The sequence below is a fragment of the Stenella coeruleoalba genome, assembly GCF_951394435.1.
Source record: "Stenella coeruleoalba genome assembly, chromosome: 18".
NCBI classification, from domain to species: domain Eukaryota; kingdom Metazoa; phylum Chordata; class Mammalia; order Artiodactyla; family Delphinidae; genus Stenella; species Stenella coeruleoalba.
Window position 1 is genome coordinate 341,100 of NC_137164.1, and position 23,946 is coordinate 365,045.

General features: G+C 39.6%; 1 protein-coding gene across 4 annotated transcripts in view; it reads right to left on the bottom strand.

Annotated features, from left to right (window-relative positions):
- CPAP (centrosome assembly and centriole elongation protein) overlaps window positions 1-23,946 on the bottom strand; it is a 54,176-nt gene that overhangs the window by 23,961 nt on the left and 6,269 nt on the right. For all 4 annotated transcript variants that reach the window (XM_079902705.1, XM_079902706.1, XM_079902707.1 and 1 more), the window contains exons 2-8: window positions 22,573-22,786; window positions 21,631-22,140; window positions 20,793-20,916; window positions 14,161-14,460; window positions 4,146-4,257; window positions 3,278-3,380; window positions 1,521-3,150 (exon numbers count right to left, since the gene is read on the bottom strand). In XM_079902705.1, the coding sequence (XP_079758831.1) occupies window positions 1,521-3,150; window positions 3,278-3,380; window positions 4,146-4,257; window positions 14,161-14,460; window positions 20,793-20,916; window positions 21,631-22,074 (2,713 nt within the window). In that variant the 5' untranslated portion in view covers window positions 22,075-22,140; window positions 22,573-22,786. The remainder of the gene's footprint in view (window positions 1-1,520; window positions 3,151-3,277; window positions 3,381-4,145; window positions 4,258-14,160; window positions 14,461-20,792; window positions 20,917-21,630; window positions 22,141-22,572; window positions 22,787-23,946) is intronic.

Consider the following 23,946-nt stretch of genomic DNA (forward strand, 5'->3'; position numbering starts at 1 on the left):
AAATTTTTAAACCAATATACATAAATAGCTTAAGAACATGAATAAGTATTTGCAAGAGACTTAAAGCTCTAATGAACACCAAAATCAAAGTTTACTCCCCACTGATCAAAGAAATACAAATTAAGATCTTTTTCAGTATCAAATTTGCTACTTAAGAAAATAGCCAATGCTTTCGTCCTTCAACTACCCTTCTGGAAAATAACCCTGATTTGTAACACAAGGCTAAAATACACATTATCTACCCCTTAGACCCACTTCTAAAAATCTAGTTAAAGAACGAACTTATAAAATCATACAAATCGTCCTGCACAAAAATATGCATTGAAGTGTTATTTCTAATAGTGAAAAATAATTCGTATCCAACATTAAAGAAATTACTAAATAAAATTATGCTACATTCATATAATGCCTGCAACCATTTTTAAAGTATACAAAGAGTTTTAATGATATGGCCAAAGCATATTATACACCTGGTCAAAAAGGATGAGGCGAGTTATAATATATGTCTCTACCATATGAAAAATACACAGGAAAAATGAATGGAAAGAAATATCCCAAAATGATATCACAATTACTTTAGGATAGGGTAGTTACAAACATTTTTGCTTCTACACTTTTTAACTTCCAAAATTCCTGCAAAAAATATTATTTTTAAATATATATATATTTTAAATATATTTTTAAAATCAGAGTATTTTTAAAAATTACCTTGTTATAATTTCTATTTTAAAGCACCTATGCTTTGCTAGACATTCAGAGTTTATAACATGACATAATGGAAAACTGTTTTCAATATAAGTTAATAAAATCCATCACATAAACTAAATACTATATAGCCACTAAATGGAATGAGACAGATGTGCGTGTATTAGAACAATCTTCAAAATTTATTATAAGCAAGGTGCAGAACAGTATATAAAAAATATGTTTTCATTTGTGCAGAAAGGAGGATTATACACACATTCACACATATGCTTTCATATGCATGGAATCTTTGTAGAATACACAAATGAAATGGGAAAGTTGATGTCTCTAAGAGCCCAGGTCTGGGGAAGAAAAGAAACTTGAATTTTACTGTGTTTCTTCCTCATCATATTTGGCAAGTAAATGCATGAGGTAGTTAAAAAAAAAAAAAAAAACGAATTAAAAAAAATACACGCAGAGGTAGCACAGTAGCACAAACCACAAATTGGGTATTCCCTGGTTATAAAAGAAACTTAAATGTTATCTCACTTTATAATAATTAATTTTAAAGCCTTAGCAATAAGATACAGGCTAAAATTTGAAAAATCTGAAATCACAATTCTTCCAAAACTCTTATACTAGTGACTATTACATTAGATTCACAAAACAAATCCAATTTTAACAAATTACCTACTAAACTTTAACAAATCACCTACTAGATTTCCACTGAGCAACTAGAAAGGTTGGGATTTTAATAAGCATTCTGACAACATACTGATAAAATAAATGTTAAACTTGTAACATTCCATTACATAGTTTACAATGCTCTGACTTACCAGGCGGCTGGTCTTGATTTATGTTTAACTTGGGTTCATTTCCCAAGCGTGAATCTGATTTTGATTTTGGTTTCAAAGAAGGGAAGAATTTCATCATCAGATCCGAGGTAGGAGGAGGACTTGTGCTCCTACTGGATTTATTCAAGTCTTCTCCCTTCTTGACTGCTGCAACCTTCCTTTTTATTGTTTTGTCCAGTACACATTTTTCACTCTTATTAGGGTAGGTTGTCTGGGGAGTCCCATAAATGGCTTCATTCCCAAGAATAACATCATGTTTAAATGAATCATCTTCAAGGTCAGTCCAAGTTCTTTCATCATCAAAGTCAATTTTACTCATAGATGGGTATCTTCTTGAGGAATCAGAAGCTTTATTTTTCAAGCCTGCTATTATGATAGACTCATCACTACTGTAATCTTTATCAGACAAATCTAACTCAACATCTCTCCTCTTATCTTCTTCTTGAGTCCTGGTGTCCCTTAAAGGTCCCCTCCCATCACAGACTTGGGGACTATCTTCTCTGCTGCTGAAACCCCTTTCTTTATCCTCAGTTGATGGTTTTATGGTGACATCAAGGTGTTCCTCAGAATCAGTGCTATCGTCACTGTCTGTACCACCCTCGTCATCGCTTGCATTCCACCTAGTTGGACTTTCACAAGTGCTCATTTGGAACACTTTCCTATTGACTTTACAGGACTGTTCCTGCGATCCATCAGGTGAGGATACTGAATCAGGTTGTTTGGGTGCAACCTCACACTCACCCTTACTTTCACACTTGGTACGGTCTGGATCCTCATTTTGGTTACGCTCACTGATGGGATCCGGTGTTGCTGTCTTCTCTTGCTGCACAGCTTTGACAGGAGTAGAAGACAGCCGGTGACCTCTGCAGATCTGTTGGTCCCTCTCTAAGATCTTCAGTACAAATGAGGAATTACTAGAAAATGATATTTCATCAGCAGCTTGTTCTAAAAACAAAAATTCATCTAATTCCAAATTTTCCTTTTCCTTTTCTCGTTCCCAATTCTCTAACTTTTTCTGAAGAGAAATGTCAAGAGAAGATTCTGACTCTTTCGAAGTCTCACTTATTGGGCTCTTAGAAGCCACGCAGCTGGCCAGCCCTGTCAAAAGGGAAAGTCTGTCTTTACCTTGTGTATTATTCCAGATTTTGCAACCAACGTCACAAGGCTTTGTACACTCGGGTACATTTTCTTTATTATTAGATTCTACCGTTTTTTCTAAATTGATCTGACCTCTAAATTGCCCATCACATTTCTTCCCTGCCAGTATCTTCAACCCTGCTGGAGAGAGACTTTTCCTATTGTTACCCTTAAGCACTTTCGGCTTCTGACTGAGTGTGACACAACCACTCTTTGTTCTGGCTTTACTGTTCTTTTTGACAGGAAGGTTCTCTGTACACAGTTCTTTATTTATATGAGCAGTTTTCCGCTGGAATTGTTGTTTATCTAATTTAAACACAGGTTTGTCCTCTGAAATGCTCTGAGTAGTGACTAGTTTATTTTCTCTCCCCTTCTGAAACTTAGATTTAGCATTAGTAAATCTAGCTAAACCTTCTCCTCGTTTTAAGAATGGTTGTTTTGGTTTTGCTTTGATTAGCAAGGATCCTTCTGCTTCCTAAAATAAAAGAATATTTGAATTAATTCTGGTATATCCAAGTAATCTCAAAGTTATTTTTAAAGCAAATTATAAACAAATCTCTAAAGCCTTAAGATAATTTAATCAAAATAGTGGAAATGCTAACCCTTAGCTGTTTTTGTTTCAGTTCTTGTTCTTCCAACCGAATTTGTTCTTCTAAGTAGTCTTCAAAGGTTTGTTTCCTTTCTCTAATAGCAGCTTTAATAGGCCTAATCATGAAAGTAAAGTTATTTAACATTCAAATCATGTGGTGAATACTTTACACTTAGTGTGCCTGACTGAGAACTAACCTTTTTCAAAGTCTCAGATCCCCTCCGAGAATCTATTAAAAGCTACAATCCCACTCCATCCTCCAAAGCACAGAAATACACGTCACTCTACACATGATTTGAAAAACCCCTCTGAAGTCCACCTACTGACCTTAGATTAACTTTTGAAGTAACATATTCATTACATAAATAAAAATATTTCAAAAATAGTTCATTAAATACATTCTTTAAGATCCTTAATAATATAAACAAAACAATCAAAAGTCATTTGCCATTCCATAATGTATATTAAAATACTTAAAAAAATAATAAACAACCTCACAGTTGATATTTTATCTCTGACATAAAATTTTTAAATTCTGTAACCACACTCACTCAATTATTATTTGTAAGTGATACCATGTGTAAGACTCCAATATATGACTTTTTTCTCTTCTCCAAAACAGGATTTACTTATTTGAGAGAAGCTTAGTTTTATCCAGGTATTTCCCTTAGGTGAAAAAACTTTGCTCCATTTTTCCAGGACATTGTCAACCTGATGTATCTCCCCAACCTGCTTCTGTTGCTGACAACATGGAATACGTTGGATCTTCAACCCTTTACTTAAAAGCATACCCAGGCAAAAACAAGAAAACTATGGATCTTTCAGAGAAAGTACCAATAATAATGACTATTATACTAAATTCCTTCCAACATGGACGATACCTTTCTTCGATATTAACCACTTCTGAGGAATCACCAATTTTTTTTAAGTTCGTATTGTTCCCTTCCTGAATCTGTTCCGTCATTTTCTCCGAACATGGTAAAATACCTTCTCCTAGGATAAAAATGAGCAACAATTTAGTTCAAAAACAAGCATATTAAAGTCTTAAAACTTGAGAATTTTACAAGTTACTGTACTAAAAAAATATTTAGTTAAACTTAATGTATACCAAAGATTTTAGAACTCTCAAGGAATTCTTTAATATGATAAAGAAAAACTACAAAATGCTAATGAAAACACAACATTCTGCTCTCCTTTCCAGCTGACCTCTCAAAAACCCGTGCCATAGTACTACTGGCTTCTGTGACCTGACAGTGAGCCCTCTGTTCGGTCACACTGTTACCTGATTAATTTTGAAGCAAGTCCTTTGCTAGGACTGGACTTTATTCAAAGTATCTGGTGTTGAGTTCTCAATTCAGATCAACTTCGCTGGCAAGCTACTGAGGACTGAGACCCCCAAAATAATCCGGAAGCCATCCTGTGAAGTTGACAAGTGAAAGTCTGCAGACAGGAAAACCTCTCCTTTTACACACTGAGAATTCCCACTGCAGTCAATGAAAGATCTGTGTGTGTAAAGAGCACGTGAGCAGCGGGGATTCAGCCCCAGAGAAAGAAGGTGTCGAGCTGCCTTGGTAAAGAATTTATACACCACGTGGTCACAGTTTCTCGACAGGGCAGCAGCAGGAAACTAACAGAGCTGTAATGACGAAGTACTCTGAAGCATAGGGCACTGTTTTAGAGGTAATTCTACAAAATAAAACTTTACTTGGGGACCTTCAAGACGGCGGAGAAGACGTGGAGATCACCTTCCTCCCCACAAATACATCAGAAATACATCTACATGTGGAACACCTCCTACAGAACACCTACTGAATGCTGGCAGAAGACCTCAGACTTCCCAAAAGGCAAGAAACTCCCCACATACCTGCGTAGGGCAAAAGAAAAAAGGAAAAACAGAGACAAAAGAATAGGGACGGGACCTGCACCTCTGGGAGGGAGCTGTGAAGGAGGAAAAGTTTCCACACGCTAGGAAGCCCCTTCACTGGCGGAGACAGGGGGTGGCAGGGGGGATTGCTTCGGAGCCACAGAGGACAGCGCAGCAACAGGGGTGCGAAGGGCAAAGCGGAGAGATTCCTGCACAGAGGATCGGTGCCGACCAGCACTCACCAGCCTGAGAGGCTTGTCTGCTCACCCGCCGAGGCAGGCGGGGGGCTGGGAGTTGAGGCTCGGGCTTCAGAGGTCGGATCCCAGGGAGAGGACTGGGGTTGGCTGCATGAACACAGCCTGAAGGGGTATGCCACAGCTAGCCGAGTATGCCACAGCTAGCCGAGAGGGAGCCCGGGAAAGTCAGGACCTGCCTAAGATGCAAGAAACCAGTTTCGGGATGCGCGAGGAGGGGGAGTTCAGAGCACCACCTAAACGAGCTCCAGAGATGGGCGCGAGCCGCGGCTATCAGCGCAGACCCCAGAGACGGGCATGAGACGCTAAGGCTGCTGCTGCCGCCACCAAGAGGCCTGTGTGCGAGCACAGCTCACTATCCACACACACACACATGCATGCACCCCGGGGACCTGTGCAGCCCGCCAAGCCAGGTCCTGTGATCCAGGGAAAAGTTCCCTGGGAAAACACAGAGCACGCCTCAGGCGGTTGCAACATAACGCAAGCCTCTGCCTCCGCAGGCTCACCCTGCATTCCGTACCCCGCCCTCCCCCAGCCTGAGTGAGCCAGAGCCCCCGAATCAGCTGCTCATTTAACCCTGTCTTGTCTGAGTGAAGAACAAAGAAGAGAAAGGGAAATCTCTCCCAGCAGCCTCAGGAGCAGCGGATTAAATCTCCACAATCAACTTGATGCACCTGCAACTGTGGAACACCTGAATAGACAACGAATCATCCCAAATTGAGGCAGTGGACTTTGGGAGCAACTTGGGATTTGCTTTCTGCATCAATTTGTTTCTAGTTTTAGGCTCATTTTAGGTTAGTATTTAGAGCTTATTATCATTGGTAGATTTGTTTATTGATTTGGTTGCTCTCTTCCATGTTTTTTTTCCTTTTCTCTTTTTGTGAGTGTGCATGTGTATGCTTCTTTGTGTGATTTTGTCTGTATAGCTTTGCTTTTACCATTTGTCCTACAGTTCTGTTTTTTGTTGTTGTTGTTTTTTTACTATAGTTTTTAGCGCTCGTTATCATTGCTGGATTTGCTTTTTGGTTTGGTTGCTCTCGTCTTTCTTTCTCTATTACTTTAAAAAAAAAATTTTTAATAATATTTTTTATTTTCATAACTTTATTTTTTTCTTTCTTTTTTTTTTCCTCCCTTTTCTTCTCAGCCAAGTGGCTGACAGGGTCTTGGTGCTCTGGCCGGGTATCAGGCCTGAGCCTCTGAGGTGGGAGAGACAAGTTCAGGACATTGATCCACCAGAGACCTCCTGGCCCCACATAATATCAAACAGCAAAAGCTCTCCCAGAGATCTCCATCTCAACGCTAAGACCCAGCTCCACTCAACAACCAGCAATCTACAGTGCTGGACACCCTATGCCAAACAACTAGCAAGACAGGAACACAACCCCAACCGTTAGCAGAGAGGCTGCCTAAAATCATAAAAAGTTCACAGACACCCCAAAACACACCACCAGACGCAGTCCTGCCCACCAGAAGGACAAGATCCAGCCTCATCCACCAGAACACAGGCACCAGTCCCCTCCACCAGGAAGCCTACACAACCCACTGAACCAACCTTACCCACTGGGGGGAGACACCAAAAGTAACAGGAACTACGAACCTGCAGCCTGCAAAAAGGAGACGGCAAACACAGTAAGTTAAGCAAAATGAGAAGACAGAGACATACACAGCAGATAAAGGAACAAAGTAAAAACCCACCAGACCAAAAAAATGGAAGAGGAAACAGGCAGCCTACCTGAAAAAGAATTCACAGTAATGATAGTAAAGATGATTCAAAATCTTGGAAATAGAATGGAGACAATACAAGAAACATTTAACAAGGACCTAGAAGAACTAAAGAGCAAACAAACAATGATGAACAACACAATAAATGAAATTATAAATTCTGTAGAAGGAATCAATAGCAGAATAACTGAGGCAAAAGAACGGATAAGTGACTGGGAAGATAAAATAGTGGAAATAACTACCACAGAGCGGAACAAAGAAAAGAGTGAAAAGAATTGAGGACAGTCTCAGAGACCTCTGGGACAACACTAAATGCATCAACATTCGAAAGAGAGGCCTCCCAGAAGAAAAAAAAAAAAAGGGACTGAGAAAATATCTGAAGAGATTATAGCTGAAAACTGCCCTAATATGGGAAGGAAATAGTCAATCAAGTCCAGGAAGCACAGAGAGTCCCATACAGGAGAAACACACGAAGACACGTATTAATCAACCTATCAAAAATTAAATACAAAGAAAAAATATTAAAAGCAGCAAGGGAAAAGCAACAAATAACATACAAAGGAATCCCCATAAGGTTAACAGCTGATCTTTCAGTAGAAACTCTGCAAGCCAGAAGAGAGTGGCAGGACATATTTAAAGTGATGAAAGGGAAAAACCTACAACCAACATTACTCTACCCAGCAAGGATCTCATTCAGTTTCAATGGAGAAATTAAAACCTTTACAGACAAAAGCTATGAGAACTCAGCACCACCAAACCAGCTTTACAACAAATGCTAAAGGAACTTCTCTAGGCAGGAAACACAAGAGAAGGAAAAGACCTACAATAACAAACCCAAAACAATTAAGAAAATGGTAATAGGAACATACATATCGATAAGCACCTTAAATGTAAATGGTTTAATGCTCCAACCAAAAGACATAGACTGGCTGAATGGATACAAAAACAAGACCCATATATATGCTGTCTACAAGAGACCCACTTCAGACCTAGGGACACAAACAGACAGAAAGTGAGGGGATGGAAACAAATATTCCATGCAAATGGAAATCAAAAGAAAGCTGGAGTAGCAATTCTCATATCAGACAAAACAGACTTTAAAGACTATTACAAGAAACAAAGAAGGACACTACATAATGATCAAGGGATCAATTCAAGAAGAAGATATAAAAATTGTAAATATTTATGCACCCAACATAGGAACACCTCAATATATAAGGCGAATGCTAACAGTCATAAAAGGGGAAATCGACAGTAACACAACCATAGTAGGGGACTTTAACACCCCACTTTCACCAACAGACAGATCATCCAAAATGAAAATAAATAAACACAAGCTTTAAATGATACAGTAAACAAGATGGGCTTAATTGATATTTCTAGGACATTCCATCCAAAAACAACAGAATACACTTTCTTCTCAAGTGCTCATGGAACATTCTCCAGGATAGATCATATCTTGGGTCACAAATGAAGCCTTGGTAAATTTAAGAAAATTGAAATCGTGCCAAGTATCTTTTCCGACCACAACACTATGAGACTAGATATCAATTACAGAAAAAATCTGCAAAAAACACGAACACATGGAGGCTAAGCAGTACACTACTAAATAACCAAGAGATCACTGAGGAAATCAAAAAATACCTAAAAACAAATGACATGAAAACATAACGACCCAAAACCTATGGGATGCAGCAAAAGCAGTTCTAAGAGGGAAGTTTATAGCAATACAATCCTACCTCAAGAAACAAGGAACACCTCAAAAAAACAACCTAAACTTACACCTAAAGCAATTAGAGAAAGAAAAACAAAAAACCCAAAGTTAGCAGAAGAAAAGAAATAAAGATCAGATCAGAAATCAATGAAAAAGAAATGAAGGAAACGAGCAAAAATCAATAAAACTAAAAGCTGGTTCTTTGCGAAGATAAACAAAATTGATAAACTACTAGCCAGACTCATCAAGAAAAAAAAGGGAGAAGACTCAAATCAACAGAATTAGAAATGAAAAAGAAGAAGTTACAACTTACAGTGCAGAAATACAAAGGATCATGAGAGATTACTACAAGAACTCTATGCCAATAAAATGGACAACCTGGAAGAAATGGACAAATTCTTAGAAAAGCACATCCTTCCGAGACTGAACCAGGAAGAAATCGAAAATATAAACAGACAAATCACAAGCACTGAAATTGAAACTGTGATTAAAAATCTTCCATCAAACACAAGTGCAGGACCAGATGGCTTCACAGGTGAATTCTATCAAACATTTAGAGAACAACTAGCATCTATCCTTCTCAAACTTTCCAAAATACAGCAGAGAGGAACACTCTCAAACTCATTCTACGAGGCCACCATCACCCTGATACCAAAACCAGACAAAGATGTCACAAAAAAACAAAACTACAGGCCCATATCATGGATGAACACAGATGCAAAACTCCTCAATAAAATACTAGCCAAGAGAATCCAACAGCACATTAAAGGGATCATACACCATGATCAAGTGGGGTTTATCCCAGAAATGCAAGGATTCGTCAATATACACAAATCAATCAATGGGATACAACATATTAACAAACTGAAGGATAAAAACCATATGATATTCTCAATAGATGAAGAAAAAGCTTTCAACAAAATTCAACACCGATTTTTGATAAAAAACCCTCCAGAAAGGAGGCATAGAGGGAACTTTCCTCAACATAATAAAGGCCATATATGACAAACGCACAGCCAGCATCGTTCTCAACGGTGAAAAACTGAAATCACTTCCACTAAGATCAGGAACAAGACAAGGTTGCCCACACTCACCACTGTTATTCAGCATAGTTTTGGAAGTTTTAGCCACAGCAATCAGAGAAGAAAAAGAAATAAAAGGAATCCAAATAGGAAAAAAAAGAAAACTGTCACTGTTTTATTTACTGTCACTGTTTGCAGATGACATGATACTATACATAGAGAATCCTAAAGATGCTACCAGAAAACTACTAGAGCTAATCAATGAATTTGGTAAAGTGGAAGGACACAAAATTAAAGCACAGAAATCTCTTGCATTCCTATACACTAATGATGAAAAATCTGAAAGAGAAATTAAGGAAACACTCCCATTTACCACTGCAACAAAAAGAATATAATACCTACGAATAAACCTACCTAAGGAGACAAAAGACCTGTACTCAAAAAACTATAAGACACTGATGAAAGAAAATAAAGATGATACCAACAGATGGAGAGATATACCATGTTCTTGGGTTGGAAGAATCAACATTGTGAAAATGACTATACTACCCAAAGCAGTCTACAGATTCAAGGCAATCCCCATCTTGTCAACTACCAATGACATTTTTCACAGAACTAGAACAAAAACTTTCACAATTGGTATGGAAACACAGAAGACCCCAAATAACCAAAGCAATCTTGAGAAAGAAAAATGGAGTTGGAGGAATCAGGCTCCCAGACTTCAGACTATACTACAAGGCTACAGTAATCAAGACAGTATGGTACTGGCACAAAAACAGAAATACAGATCAATGGAACAGGATAGAAAGCCCAGAGATAAACCCATGCACATATGGTCACCTTATCTTTGATAAAGAAGGCAAAAACATACGATGGAGAAAAAACCACCTCTTCAATAAGTGGTGCTGAGAAAACTGGACAGCTACATGTGAAAGAATGAAATTAGAACACTCCCTAACACCATACACAAAAATAAACTCAAAATGGATTAAAGACCTAGATGTTAAGGCCAGACACTATAAAACTCTTAGAGGAAAACACAGGCAGAACACTCTATGACATAAATCGCAGCAAGATCCTTTCTGACCCACCTCCTAGAGAAATGGAAATAAAAACAAAAATAAACAAATAGGACCTAGTGAAACTTAAAAGCTTTGCACAGCAGAGGAAACCATAAACAAGACGAAAAGACAACCCTCAGAATGGGAGAAAATATTTGCAAATGAAACAACTGACAAAGAATTCAATGTACAAAATTTACAAGCAGCTCATGCAGCTCAATATCAAAAAAACAAACAACCCAATCCGAAACTGGGCAGAAGACCTAAATAGACATTTCTCCAAAGAAGACATACAGACTGCCAACAAACACAGGAAAGACTACTCAACATCATTAATCATTAGAGAAATGCAAATCAAAACTACAATGAGGTATAGTACAATGACCTCACACCAGTCAGAATGGCCATCATCAAAAAATCTACAAACAATAAATGCTGGAGAAGGTGTGGAGAAAAGGGAACCCTCTTGCACTGTTGGTGGGAATGTAAATTGATACAGCCACTATGGAGAACAGTATGGAGGTTCCTTAAAAAACTAAAAATAGAACTGGCATACGACCCAGCAATCCCACTACTGGGCATATACCCTGAGAAAAGCACAATTCAAAGAGCCATGTACCACAATGTTTATTGCAGCTCTATTTACAATAGCCAGGACATGAAAGCAACCTAAGTGCCCATCGACAGATGAATGGATAAAGAAGATGTGGCATATATATACAATGGAATATTACTCAGCCATAAAAAAAACGAAATTGAGTTATTTGCAGTGAGGTGGATGGACCTAGAGACTGTCATACAGAGTGAAGCAAGTCAGAAAGAGAAAAACAAATACCATACGCTAACACATGTATATGGAATCTAAAAAAAAAAAAAAAAAAAGTGGTTCTGAAGAACCTAGGGCCAGGACAGGAATAAAGGCACAGATGTAGAGAATGGACTTGAGGACACAGGGAGGGGGAAGGGTAAGCTGGGACGAAGTGAGAGAGTGGCATGGACATATGTACACTACCAAATGTAAAATAGATAGCTAGTGGGAAGCAGCCGCATAGCACAGGGAGATCAGCTCGGTGCTTTGTGACCACCTGGGGGGGGGATAGGGAGGGTGGGAGGCAGGCTCAAGAGGGAGGGGATATGGGCATATATGTATATGTACAGCTGATTCACTTTGTTATACAGCAGAAACTAACCCAACACTGTAAAGCAATTATACTTCAATAAAGATGTTTAAAAAAAAAGAAAAAAACACAAGTCTTCAAAAGTTTAATGTTATGGAGAAAAAGGTGTGGGCTTTCCTAAGTTAAAAAAGACTAAAGGACTTCCCTGGTGGTCCAGTGGTTAAGACTCCATGCTCCCAATGCAGGGGGCATGGGTTCTATCTCTGGTCGGGAAACTGAGATCCCGCACGCCTCGTTGTGCGGCCGGAAAAACAAAACAAAACAAAACAAAAAAAATAAAGAGTTGTAACAACTGAATGTAATACATAAACCTTGACTGGATCCTATTTTTAAAAAAACACCTTTAAAAGGCAATTTTGGGATCATAGGGAGAATTCTGAATTGCATTTGCATAGATAAGGTCCCTAGGTATAATAACAGTATTGTGGTTATACAGAAGAATGTCCTAATTTTTACTTGATATTTGAAATGATATAATGTCTGCATATTATTTGCAATGATATGACTCAGCAAACTATATACAGATGTAAATACAGATATAAATTTAAGTATAGATACAGGTATATACACACACATACAAATATAGATAGACAAAGTAAATATGGAAAAATATCAACTGTTGCATGTAGGTGGTAGGTATACTGGTAATTACAGCAGTGGTCTTTCAACTTTTCTGGATGTTTGAAATTTTCCAAAATAAAAGGTTAAGGGGACTTCCCTGGTGGTCCAATAGTTAAGACTTTGCACTTCCACTGCAAGGGGCGCGGGTTTGATCCCTGGTAGGGGAAGTTCCGCATGCTGCACAGTGCGGCCAAAAAAAAAAAAAAAATTGAAAAGGTTAAGGGAGAGTACTGTTTAAAAAATAAGGAAGAGACACGACCTCTTTACACCCAGGAATTACTCGAAATTAGGAATAAGTTTTTATCCCAAAACTGCCCAATCCTAAACTGTAAGTATAGACACCTTTTGCCATATCATTTGTGTTTTTCTATAACTTACTCTAAGGAACATATACATAAAAACACCATTAAAATTGAAAACTAAATTAAAAATAATGGAAATGACTCAGTCCTACCACAAAGAACATTAAATACTGATATATTATTTGATGATCTGCATAAAGATGACAACCATTAAAATTACGGTTATGAAGGCTACAGAACGTACCATAGCATTTTCCATGTTGAGTGGGAAAAGAACACAATTTATTATACAATATTTTATGATTACAAAATGTGGAGGGGGAAAAAAAGGCCAGGGAGTGAGCACAGCAACAGGACTTAAAAAAATTTTTAAAAAAAGGACAAGAAGAAAATATACTAGAAATGCCTCGAGAGCTCCATGAGTTTGGACCATCAGACACTGAGTGCCAGTTCTCTGGCAGGCACGTGCCGGGTTCTGGGAACACAGAGGGCCAGCGACGAGTGTCTGGGTTAGGGGGATTCCTTTTGTGAGTAATAACTCCCATCACCAACCTACTGCTCACACTTCACATCTTCTATCCTGTGCCCCACCACTAGCACACACATTTTAACTCAATTTTAAACTTTTCTAAGGTCTCAAGGAAAATGGTGCATGCAGAACTCGCTGCCTCCCTTTTTGAAGACCCACGCTGCCACGCGAGGTTTGAAATTGGCATGAGTTGTCCTGCAATTTGTTCCTGGAAAGTCACAAATTCTATGTCTGGTTCTGTGTCCTATCCAGGCTCAGTGGCTGTGTAGCAGGTAGGATCTCACAATTAAAGATGCAGGGGAGGGCTTCCCTGGAGGCGCAGTGGTTGAGAGTCCGCCTGCCGATGCAGGGGACACGGGTTCATGCCCCACCGGTCCGGGAAGATCCCACATGCCGCGGAGCGGCTGGGCCCGTGAGCCATGGCCGCTGAGCCTGCGCGTCCGGAGCCTGTGCTCCGCAACGGGAGAGGCCACAACAGTAAGAGGCCCGCATAACCGCAAAAAAAAAAAAAAAAAAAAAAACAAAGATGCAGGGGACAAGGAAAAAATGCAGAAAGGACTTTTCTTGTCTTAGAACAACCAGGTGACACTGTCAGTTAACTACAGAAGAGAGAAAAAGAAGTAACTCACCTTTAGGATGGTTATGGTTTTCTTCCTTCAAATCATTTTTTTTCACAAGTGCTTCTTGATGTTGAGCCTCATAAAACAAATTGGGAGAAGCACCACTTTTTGAAGTTAAGACAAAATCTGGATGAGTAGTTCTACGGAAGTTGTTTTGTTCATCGGATAAAATGTTGGAAGTGTGTTTTTTTTCTTGGGTTTGATTCTGGTAGATATATGATGGTAAGAAGGGCGTGGGTTTCTCTACAGTGGCTGAATTTCCTGGAGATCTGTACTTCTGGCTCTGGTCATCAGGCACTAGAGTTAAACCTTACGATTAAGAAAATGAAAAAAACTGATGACTTTCTATAACATTTTCTGTACTACCTGTTACCCCTATTATTGAATACAAAGTTTTCTCCCAAGTGATAAAAGTATCTTTTCCTCATTAATAGGAAACTATGTTTAACAAAATCATGAAACTGTAAGACTCCAAAGTGACCTTTGATTTTTGAATATATTTATACCACGATTCATGTGCAGTTTGTACGTGGCAGAGCTGCAGCACCGCCTAACTCTGGAAGGCACCGATCACGCTCCATCCATGAGCACTGCTGGGAGCTGTCAACTCCACAGCCCTGTGACGAATACAGTTAAATGGAGAGCACCAATGCAGATAGTTACAAATAATCTGAGTTGCTCCTTGATGATCAGTAACTGCTGTGTCACAACACACAAACGCATCTTCCCTTTATATTACCATTAACATGTTGGTAACCTCAGGTGGTGGAATTATGGGTGACTTCTGTTTTGTACTTTTCTGTAGTTCCTAGATTTCCTGTATTACTTTTTACCTGTTTTGTTTCTTAAGTCTCTACTTTTGAGATCACCCGATAAACAGAGAGAGGATGCCCTTTCTATACACCTCTGAGGTACAACTCTTAGAGGATAGGTGGCAATACTAGCCATCCTGCCTGCTGTACCAGTCCCTTGAAATCCTGCTACTTTCCTCTGTTCTCCCGGATTGTTTCAATTAAACAGAATTAAAAGACATAATGGGAAGTGTTTCATAAAAAAGGCATGCCACTTATGTCCTATACCATCTGCCTCATCCCCAGCCCACAAATAAAACTGGAAATCAGGTAGGCCCTCATTGAGTATCAGAGTCAACCTCCCTTCCTTAAAAACAATACTCTCCCACTAAATATTTTTAACGAATGGTCAACCCACTTCAGCCTAACAACATCTTTGACAGAAGAGCAACAACCCAAAGCAGCAGCTCTCATAGCATGATCTGTAAACCCCTGGAGGTCTCCAAGACTCTTTCAGGCCATCCACCAAGCTCTAAGCTATTTTCAGAAATATTAAGACAGTACTTGCCTTTTTCACTGTGTTGACATATGTACTGATGCTGCAAAGGCAAAATGGAAACCTCCTGGAGACTCCATTCAAAAGCAGTAGAGCAGCACCCACTGCGCTAGCAGTCACTGTGTTCGTCACCGCCATGTACTCTCAGTTTAAAACCAAAACAGAACAGTTCTGCGCTTCCCTGGTGGTGCAGTGGTTAAGAATCCACCTGCCAATGCAGGGGACATGGGTTCGAGCCCTGGTCCAGGAAGATTCCACATGCCGCGGAGCAACTAAGCCCGTGCGCCACAACTACAGAGCCCATGAGCCACAACTACCGAAGCCCGCACGCCTGGAGCCCATGCTCTGCAACAAGAGAAGCCACCGCGATGAGAAGCCCGTGCACTGCAAAGAAGAGTAACCACAACTAGAGAAAGCCCACGCACAGCAACAAAGACCCAACGCAGCCAAAAATAAATAATTTTTTTAAAAAAACCTTAAAAAAAAGTTTTACTTAAGAATGTTCTAGATAAAGCAGCAAAAATTATTAAATTTTTAAATTAAATTTTAAGCCTGAGTACATGAACATTCTATAGGACAAAATGAGAAGTACGCATAAATCACTTCTGCCGTAAACCAAGACATGGACTGTGAAATTTTTGAGCTATAAGCTCAACTAGAGGAACTTCCTTGGCAGGCCAGTGGTTAAGACTCCAAGATTCCAACGCAGGGGGGTAGAGTGCCCTTGGCGGGGAACTAACATCTCACATGCCTCGTGGCGCAGACAAAAAAAATCTGCTAAGCTCAACTAGACACTTCTTTCAGGGAACATCATTTTTTTTTTTTTTTTCGGTACGCGGGCCTCTCACTGCCGTGGTCTCTCCCCTTGCAGAGCACAGGCTCCGGACGCACAGGCTCAGCGGCCATGGCTCACGGGCCCAGCAGCTCCACAGCACGTGGGATCCTCCCGGACCGGGGCACAAACCCGCGTCCCCTGCATCGGCAGGCGGACCCTCAACCACTGCACCACCAGGGAAGCCCAGGAACATCATTTTTACTTGAAAGAATGAATGACAAACGATGAGTGATTTAAACCTCAGTACTTGGCAGGCATTTTCTCAAAGATGAAACAAGTGAGCCAGTTACTTCAAAGAAGCTGACAATATTCGTTGCCAATGATAAAATTTGAACTTCCAAGTAAAAATGAGAATGTTGGAAAACATGTCCATCGCCATGAGCTTGACAACTTTATAATACAGTTATGATGAGATCTGTGGTAGTATTAATGGATATAAATTTTTATAATGAAATATGTCAATATTTTAAAAACCTACATAACTCAGGGAATTATTATTTTCCAAATGCATGGTTTGGTTTTACCAAACCAAAGGTGATGAAAAATCCATTCAAAATGCCAAGATAATTAATGAAAGAATAAATAATCATAATAATTTACTACCAGGTTTATATAAAATGTTTTGAAAGGCACAGTAAGTTTTCAAAATGTATGTGTTAAGTTCAGGTATTTTTTATATTAAAAAAAATTATTGATCACTGGCAGTTAACTTAAATGTTGTTCCCAGAAAACATCACTTAAAAGTTTTACTTGTATAGAGAATGGGCTTGAGGACACGGGGAGTGGGAAAGAGAAGCTGGGACGAAGTGAGAGAGTGGCATGGACATATACACACTACCAAATGTAAAATAGATAGCTAGTGGGAAGCAGCCGCATAGCACAGGGAGATCAGCTCGGTGCTTTGTGACCACCTAGAGGGGTGGGATAGGGAGGGTGGGAGGGAGACACAAGAGGGAGGAGATGTGGGGATATATTTATATGTATAGCTGATGCACTTTGTTATACAGCTGCAACTGACACACCATTGTAAAGCAATTATACTCCAATAAAGATGTTTAAAAAAAAAGAAAGAAACAACATTGTAAAGCAATTATACTCCAGTAAAGATGTTAAAAAAAAAGTTTCGTTTCTTTTTGCCTTATGGAAGGATAAATGCACAGTGCTTTGCCAAGTACAGTTTGATGATTAACTCCTGAGTTTCTGTGACTTCCTTCTGGAATCCCTGCTCTTGGTGTTATCTGAGAAATTAGATGATCTGCCTATGACTTTATCTTTTAATGTGACCTTTCTCTTATGCCATGTGCACCTGAGAGAGTAAGATATCAGTAGAGACCCAGACTCTGGAGCTCAACAAACCTCACTCCAGGTGTGGAAATTAAATACAGGTTGGGTACAGCAAATAAAAGAGAGATTATTGTCATTCTACTTAGAACTGTATGATCCCAGAGTTTGAAGGAAATGTACACTCAGTTTATTCCAATCACTCATAGAATGCATAAAGGTATAATATAACATCCCATTGAGTGGTATGGTTTGTAATTACTGTTATTTATTTATTCATTTCACTTAATTTGATGTCTTAAATTGTGGAAGTAATTCTTGCTTATTTTGGCAACTCAAATAGTTCGAAGTATAAAGTTAATCTGCATAAGTCCACATCTTCTTATAAAATCAATCCCTGGACTTCCCTGGTGGCGCAGTGGTTGAGAGTCCGCCTGCCGATGCAGGGGACACGGGTTCATGCCCCGGTCTGGGAAGATCCCACAAGCCGCGGAGCGGCTGGGCCCGTGAGCCATGGCCGCTGAGCCTGCGCGTTCGGAGCCTGTGCTCCGCAACGGCAGAGGCCACAACAGTGAGAGGCCTGAGTACAGCAAAAAAAACAATATATCAATCCCTTGGAGTAAATTTTTAATATTCATGTACGATTTCACACCCTTTTTTATGCTTATACAAACATCTACAGTACTCAAAATTACTTTCAAGAATAAATCATTCTGACCTTGAATGATTCTGACTTTCAGAAACTTCCTAAAATTTTATGATACTTTAGAAACTGAGATCTAGGGACTTCCCTGGTGGTCCAGTGGTAAAGAATCCACCTACCAATACAGGGGACGCGGGTTCGATCCCTAGTCGGGAAACTAACATCCTGCATGCCATAGGGCAACTAAGCCCACATACCACAACAACTGAGCTTGCACACCTCAATGAGAGCCCTCACGCCCAGGAGCCTATACGCCACAACTAGAGAGAGAAAAAAACCTGCACACCACAACTAGAGAGAAGCCCGAGTGCTGCAACGAAGAGAAAAAGATCCCGCATGCCTCAACGAAGATCCTGTGTGCCGCAAGTAAGATCTGACGCAGCCAAATAAAAAAAGAAACTGAGATCTATTTTAATTAATGCAGTAATTATTTTTAATAATCTTTATTTTTAAAGAAAAAAATGGCAAGACATTCTAATATATTTTAATGTAATAGAGCATGAAAATTCACTAATATGATTTCAGATTCCATGTTGTGAATAACCGCTAAGAAACGACCACTTGTTGAGTTTGGTGCAGTATCAAAGAAATAACCAAAATTATTTGAAAAGCCTATTAAAATACTTCTCTCCCCTTTTTCCAATTACATGTCCGTGTGAGGCTGGGTTTTTTTTCACATACATCAACCAAATCAACATAACTGAAGAGATGGGAGGCAAAAGTAGATACGAGAATCAGCTGAGTTCTTTAAGCCAGAAGTTAAAGAGATTTTCAAAAACACTAAACAATGCAATTCTTCTCACTAATTTTTTAGAAAATTTTTTTTCATTAAAAAATGTTATTCTCTGGTTGTGCAGTGGTTAAGAATCTGCCCGCCAATGCAGGGGACACAGGTTCGAGCCCTCGTCCGGGAAGATCCCCACGTGCCGTGGGGCAACTAAGTCTGTGCACCACAACTAGGGACGCCCGCTCAGCCTAGAGCCCATGCTCTGCAACAAGAGAAGCCACCGCAATGAGAAGCCTGCGCACCACAACAAAGAGTAGCCCCTGCTCGCCGCAACTAGAGAAAGCCCGCACACAGCAACAAAGACCCAACGCAGCCAAAAAAAAAAAAAAAAAAGTTATTTATAGCATGTAATTGGTTATTATTTTAAATGAATTAGTTTTTAAATTTCTAAGTTTTAATTTCTAACACAGTAAATATCAATAGCTATAGCCCATATAACACAAGCTTTTTGGGGTCCTCAATAATTTAAGAGTGTTACAGGGTCCTGAAACCAAAAAATGTGAAAATGGCCCTAAAGCAATTGTTTCATAACTCCATGGAGGTAGTTCTTATATTAATAAGTTTGACATCTGCTTCCCTATTGCTCTACCATAGTGCTATTTCTACCTTAAGAACTATCACAGGCTATTGTAAGTGATTCTGATTATTATTTTTATGTATTCCATAAAGGCACTCAATTATTTCAAGATACATACCACGTTCCCTATGTTCTCTAAGATAAACATCCAAATGCCCTAAACCACTCTTCATCTGCTACAGTTCTCATCACCAGCACTACCACCACTCCCCGAGTACCATCCAGCCACACTCTGCACATTCATTTGCCAATCTTTTCTTCTTTGTATTCTCAATGTCCAGCGCAACCTCTGAAGAGAACAAGCATCTTACTGAATCAGTAAAGCATGTCTCTTAAAAGGTAGCCCAAGAAGCAAACACACTGCTCCAGACCGCTGTTTTTCAAACTGTGGGACATAATCCATTTTATCAGCAGACACAACAGATCATGAATGGCATTTTTTTTTAATGACATACAATGGAATAAACAAAATATCCTTGTTACCTGCCAGGCACACCAATAAGAACTGATTCATGAAATTTCCTTGAAATTACGAGTCATCATTTAAGATGGTTTTGTTACTATGCGGCACGGTCAAAAAACTTTCAAAGCTACTGCTCCGGATCACATTTCCACTGCTTTCCCCCCACTGATAAGCACATCATGCTTTCTATTAACTGACCTGGCATACAACAGAAAAACTGTCCTCTACTACCACAGAAGATGTTTCTGGTGCGGCTCTTTAGCTGAGCAGCATGGCTTCTACACATCCGCATCTTTACGACCCTGAGCAGTTTTTCATTCATCAGGCAGGGGTTGTAAACCAGTAGCCCTAGGCCAAATTCAGCTCTGGATCTTTCATTCTGCTGGGTCTTTTTAAAATTTTATTTTATAAATAAATATGAATGCCTTTAAGCAGGGCACACATGCTCCAGAATGGCACAGATCCCTCATCCCAATTATATTACACCACCACCATTCCATAGTTGTCTGCTTGGCTTCTTAAGAAATTGGAGTTTGCAACACATGATAGAGAAATGGTAGAAATGACCTGTCAAACAATGAAAGACAGGAAGTGTAGGTAACTGTCCATCGCTGTACCAAGCAAAGGTCTTACGTAAGCACATACTACCTGGGAGTGTATGCTGCCCAGACACCATGGTGAGCAGCTTCTCCTGTTCCGCCATGAGTCTTTGCAGTTGTTCTAACTGTTGCCTCTTCAGTTGTTCCTGCTTCTTCTGTTGTACTTCTTTCAGCTTTTTAAACATAAAATTAACTTGATTAAACTAACTTAATATTTCTTTATGGACCTTTGCCCCTTACATTTATCTTAATCCCTCCCATCTCCCTTCTCATATCTTCTCTAATAAAGAGTTTCAAAGAGGGCTCTCTAGGGACATCCCTTGTGGTCCAGTGGTTAAGACCCCGTGCTCCCAATGCAGGGGGCCCGGGTTCAATCCCTGGTCAGGGAACTAGATCCCACATGCTGCAACTAAAGACCCTGCATGCCGCAACTAAGACCTGGCAGAGCCAAATAAATAAATAAAAATTTTAAAGTTCTAAAAATTAAAAAAAAAAAGAGGGATCTCTAAGTAACTAAATCTGCCACCAAAACTAAACTCTCAACTAAGAAACAGAACAAGTCACATGAATCCTTTGACTCTTAAAACAGGATAGGTATCAGTACATTTATAATCAACTTTTCTTCCCTAATATTTGGTCAACCATTTCCAATTTAGTTTTTACAAAATGAGGGAGCAACCTAAAGATGTTACCGTAAGTGCTATATTTATATCTTACATATTAAATATGCTTTAATGTTTCATATCAAACAAAAGGCAAAATATGGTGTTATGAGGCTTTCACAGTACAGGGGAAGAAACAAAAAGACCTGGAACAGGTGACCTTTCGTCGTACCTGCAATAACTGTGCAATAACACAGATACATATTAAGTCAAATCCCGTTTTACCTGTTCAAGCTTTTTAAAAAGTGGGTCTTTATAAGCCACTTCTTTGAATTCACTCACAGGATCTGAAATAAAGTCATTTTTGTTATCTTCCCAGTGTCCAGGAGCATGCTGACATGCCACTATTTGTGTTCCCTCTTTAGTCGAAGGAAAGACTCTCTGTGTTTCAGATTTATCTGATTGTAACTTGTAAGGGCTGTTGGGCTCCAACTTCTGTTCTTCATGAAGTGAATCTTCTTCACTTATAAAGCTGAAGCTATTTGAAAAATCTGTGGGGTTAATAGGAAAGCTGGTAGAAATGTTCACATTTACTCGCTTCTCTTCCTCTGCTTCCAAAATAGGAAATCCACGATTTAATATGACCCCAGCCCGAGAAGGACTGGTCATCCACTGGGTTAAGAAGTTCTGCCCACTGTTTAACTCTGAAGAGGCTGACATCAGGAACATTTTAGTCCAATGACACTACTGTATTTAAATAATGTAAAAGCTAGAAGAGCTGTTAATTTCCAACACCTGTAGAAACAAGACAGCCAACAAAAATTATTAGTTAAAGTTATTCAACCCAAACCTAACCCAGCACAAAAACCTACTGAATATTTCTTACAGGAAACACTTTAACTAGCAAAGCAATTGGGCAGTAAGTTACATATTTTTAAAACGTCTTTAAAATACCCAAATTGAGGGGATCAAAACTCAAAGTTCCCTTCTGATTTAATCAGTTACTGATGAATTTACACAAGTGCTCAATCAGTCGACCAAAAACTAAGGGAGCTAAAGCATCTTCTAAGTTATTTGATTACCAAAGGAAAAATAGGCCACTATCAATATCCACTTTAACCACGTGCATGCGTCTGGCCCTAGTCCAGTACTGCTTCTTTGCCCAATACGGGGAAGCCTGTTCTCCCTAGTCCCAGAACAGAAGTCACCACCACCCCATGGCTTCACCTGGCACTGTCTGCTGCTGTCCGTTCCTCCTCTTCTCTCTTATAACCCCTTGCCCAGCAGGCAGTCTCTCATCTGCATCCCTAGAGGTCTCTGACATCACTGCTTTGGTGTCATCTCATTATTAGTGGTATTTCGCTTCTGTGTTCATAATCTACCAAGCTGTGAGTTCCTTGAAGGTATCTGTATATTCACCACTGTCTAGCACCATCCGTCCCTGGGAGATAGAAGAAACTTGATAAATGTTTGCTAAAGTAAGTTAAAATTAAATCAGAACTAAGGTAATATTGTTGAAAACAATTCAGTTTTATAAAGTATTGTTTGTGTTCATTCAATGTTCAACAATAAAAATTTCATTGGTTCATAGCACGGGACAGCTATGCTGTATGAATCATACTCTAAAACAACCAAATTCCTAGTGTAACTCTGTGACTAGTGCAACAGATAAGCAACTAACATTTACTGTGTTCTTACTCTGTGCCCAGTACTGCTGTAGGCACTGGGTAGACAGCAGTTAATAACTCAGAGTCTAGTGGGGAAAATACACACAAAAGCCATGTGGGGGTAGGAGACTGCAAGTTTAGACGGGGTGCACAGAAAGGCCTCACTTAGAGGAAAAGCTAAGGACCCGGTGGAAGAAGTGCATGTGGTGCAGCTATGAGGGGCAGAATAAGACCCAGTCACCCAGACTTCATAACTCCCATCTGCAGGAAGCCCCCAGCAATGCCCCATTCCTCCCGAAAACCACCAGTTCCTACAGCCCATCACCACTATCCACCTTGACTCCTCCAGGGTTCACGTCTTTATGTTTGGGAATCTATTTATGTCAGCGCCCTTCATCCGTGCCACGCTAATCTCCACGCATGTGCTTATCCTGTCTCCGTGTCCCAAGCATCCCAATGCCAAACACTCACTGTGCGTCACAAGCAAAATCTATTATTCTTAACCTCTTCTCTCACCTTCCTGAGAAAACCTCCTCCTATGGAGCCCATACCCTTGGAATACGTACCTTCTTTATTGTTCTTTTTTAGACCTGGATTATTCTCCCTTCCTCTACCATCAAAATCCCCAATTTTGAACCTCGTATTATCAGACTATATAACCTACTATTCCTTTATTGTCTACCACAACCTACAGAGTGTCCTGGGATCCTCTCCTTCATTCCTGAAAATTCTCTGGCTAAACAACTCGAAGAACAGAGTTGCCATTAACTGAAATGGAGAAAACTGGGGATAAAACAAAACAAAACAAAACAAAAAAAATGGCAGCGTGATTTGTTTTCTCACTGATATCACACGTTGACAACCACAGCTACTACGGCATTTAAAAAAAAAAAAAAACCTACTGCTATAGGCAGTTGCTATAGGCAACGACATG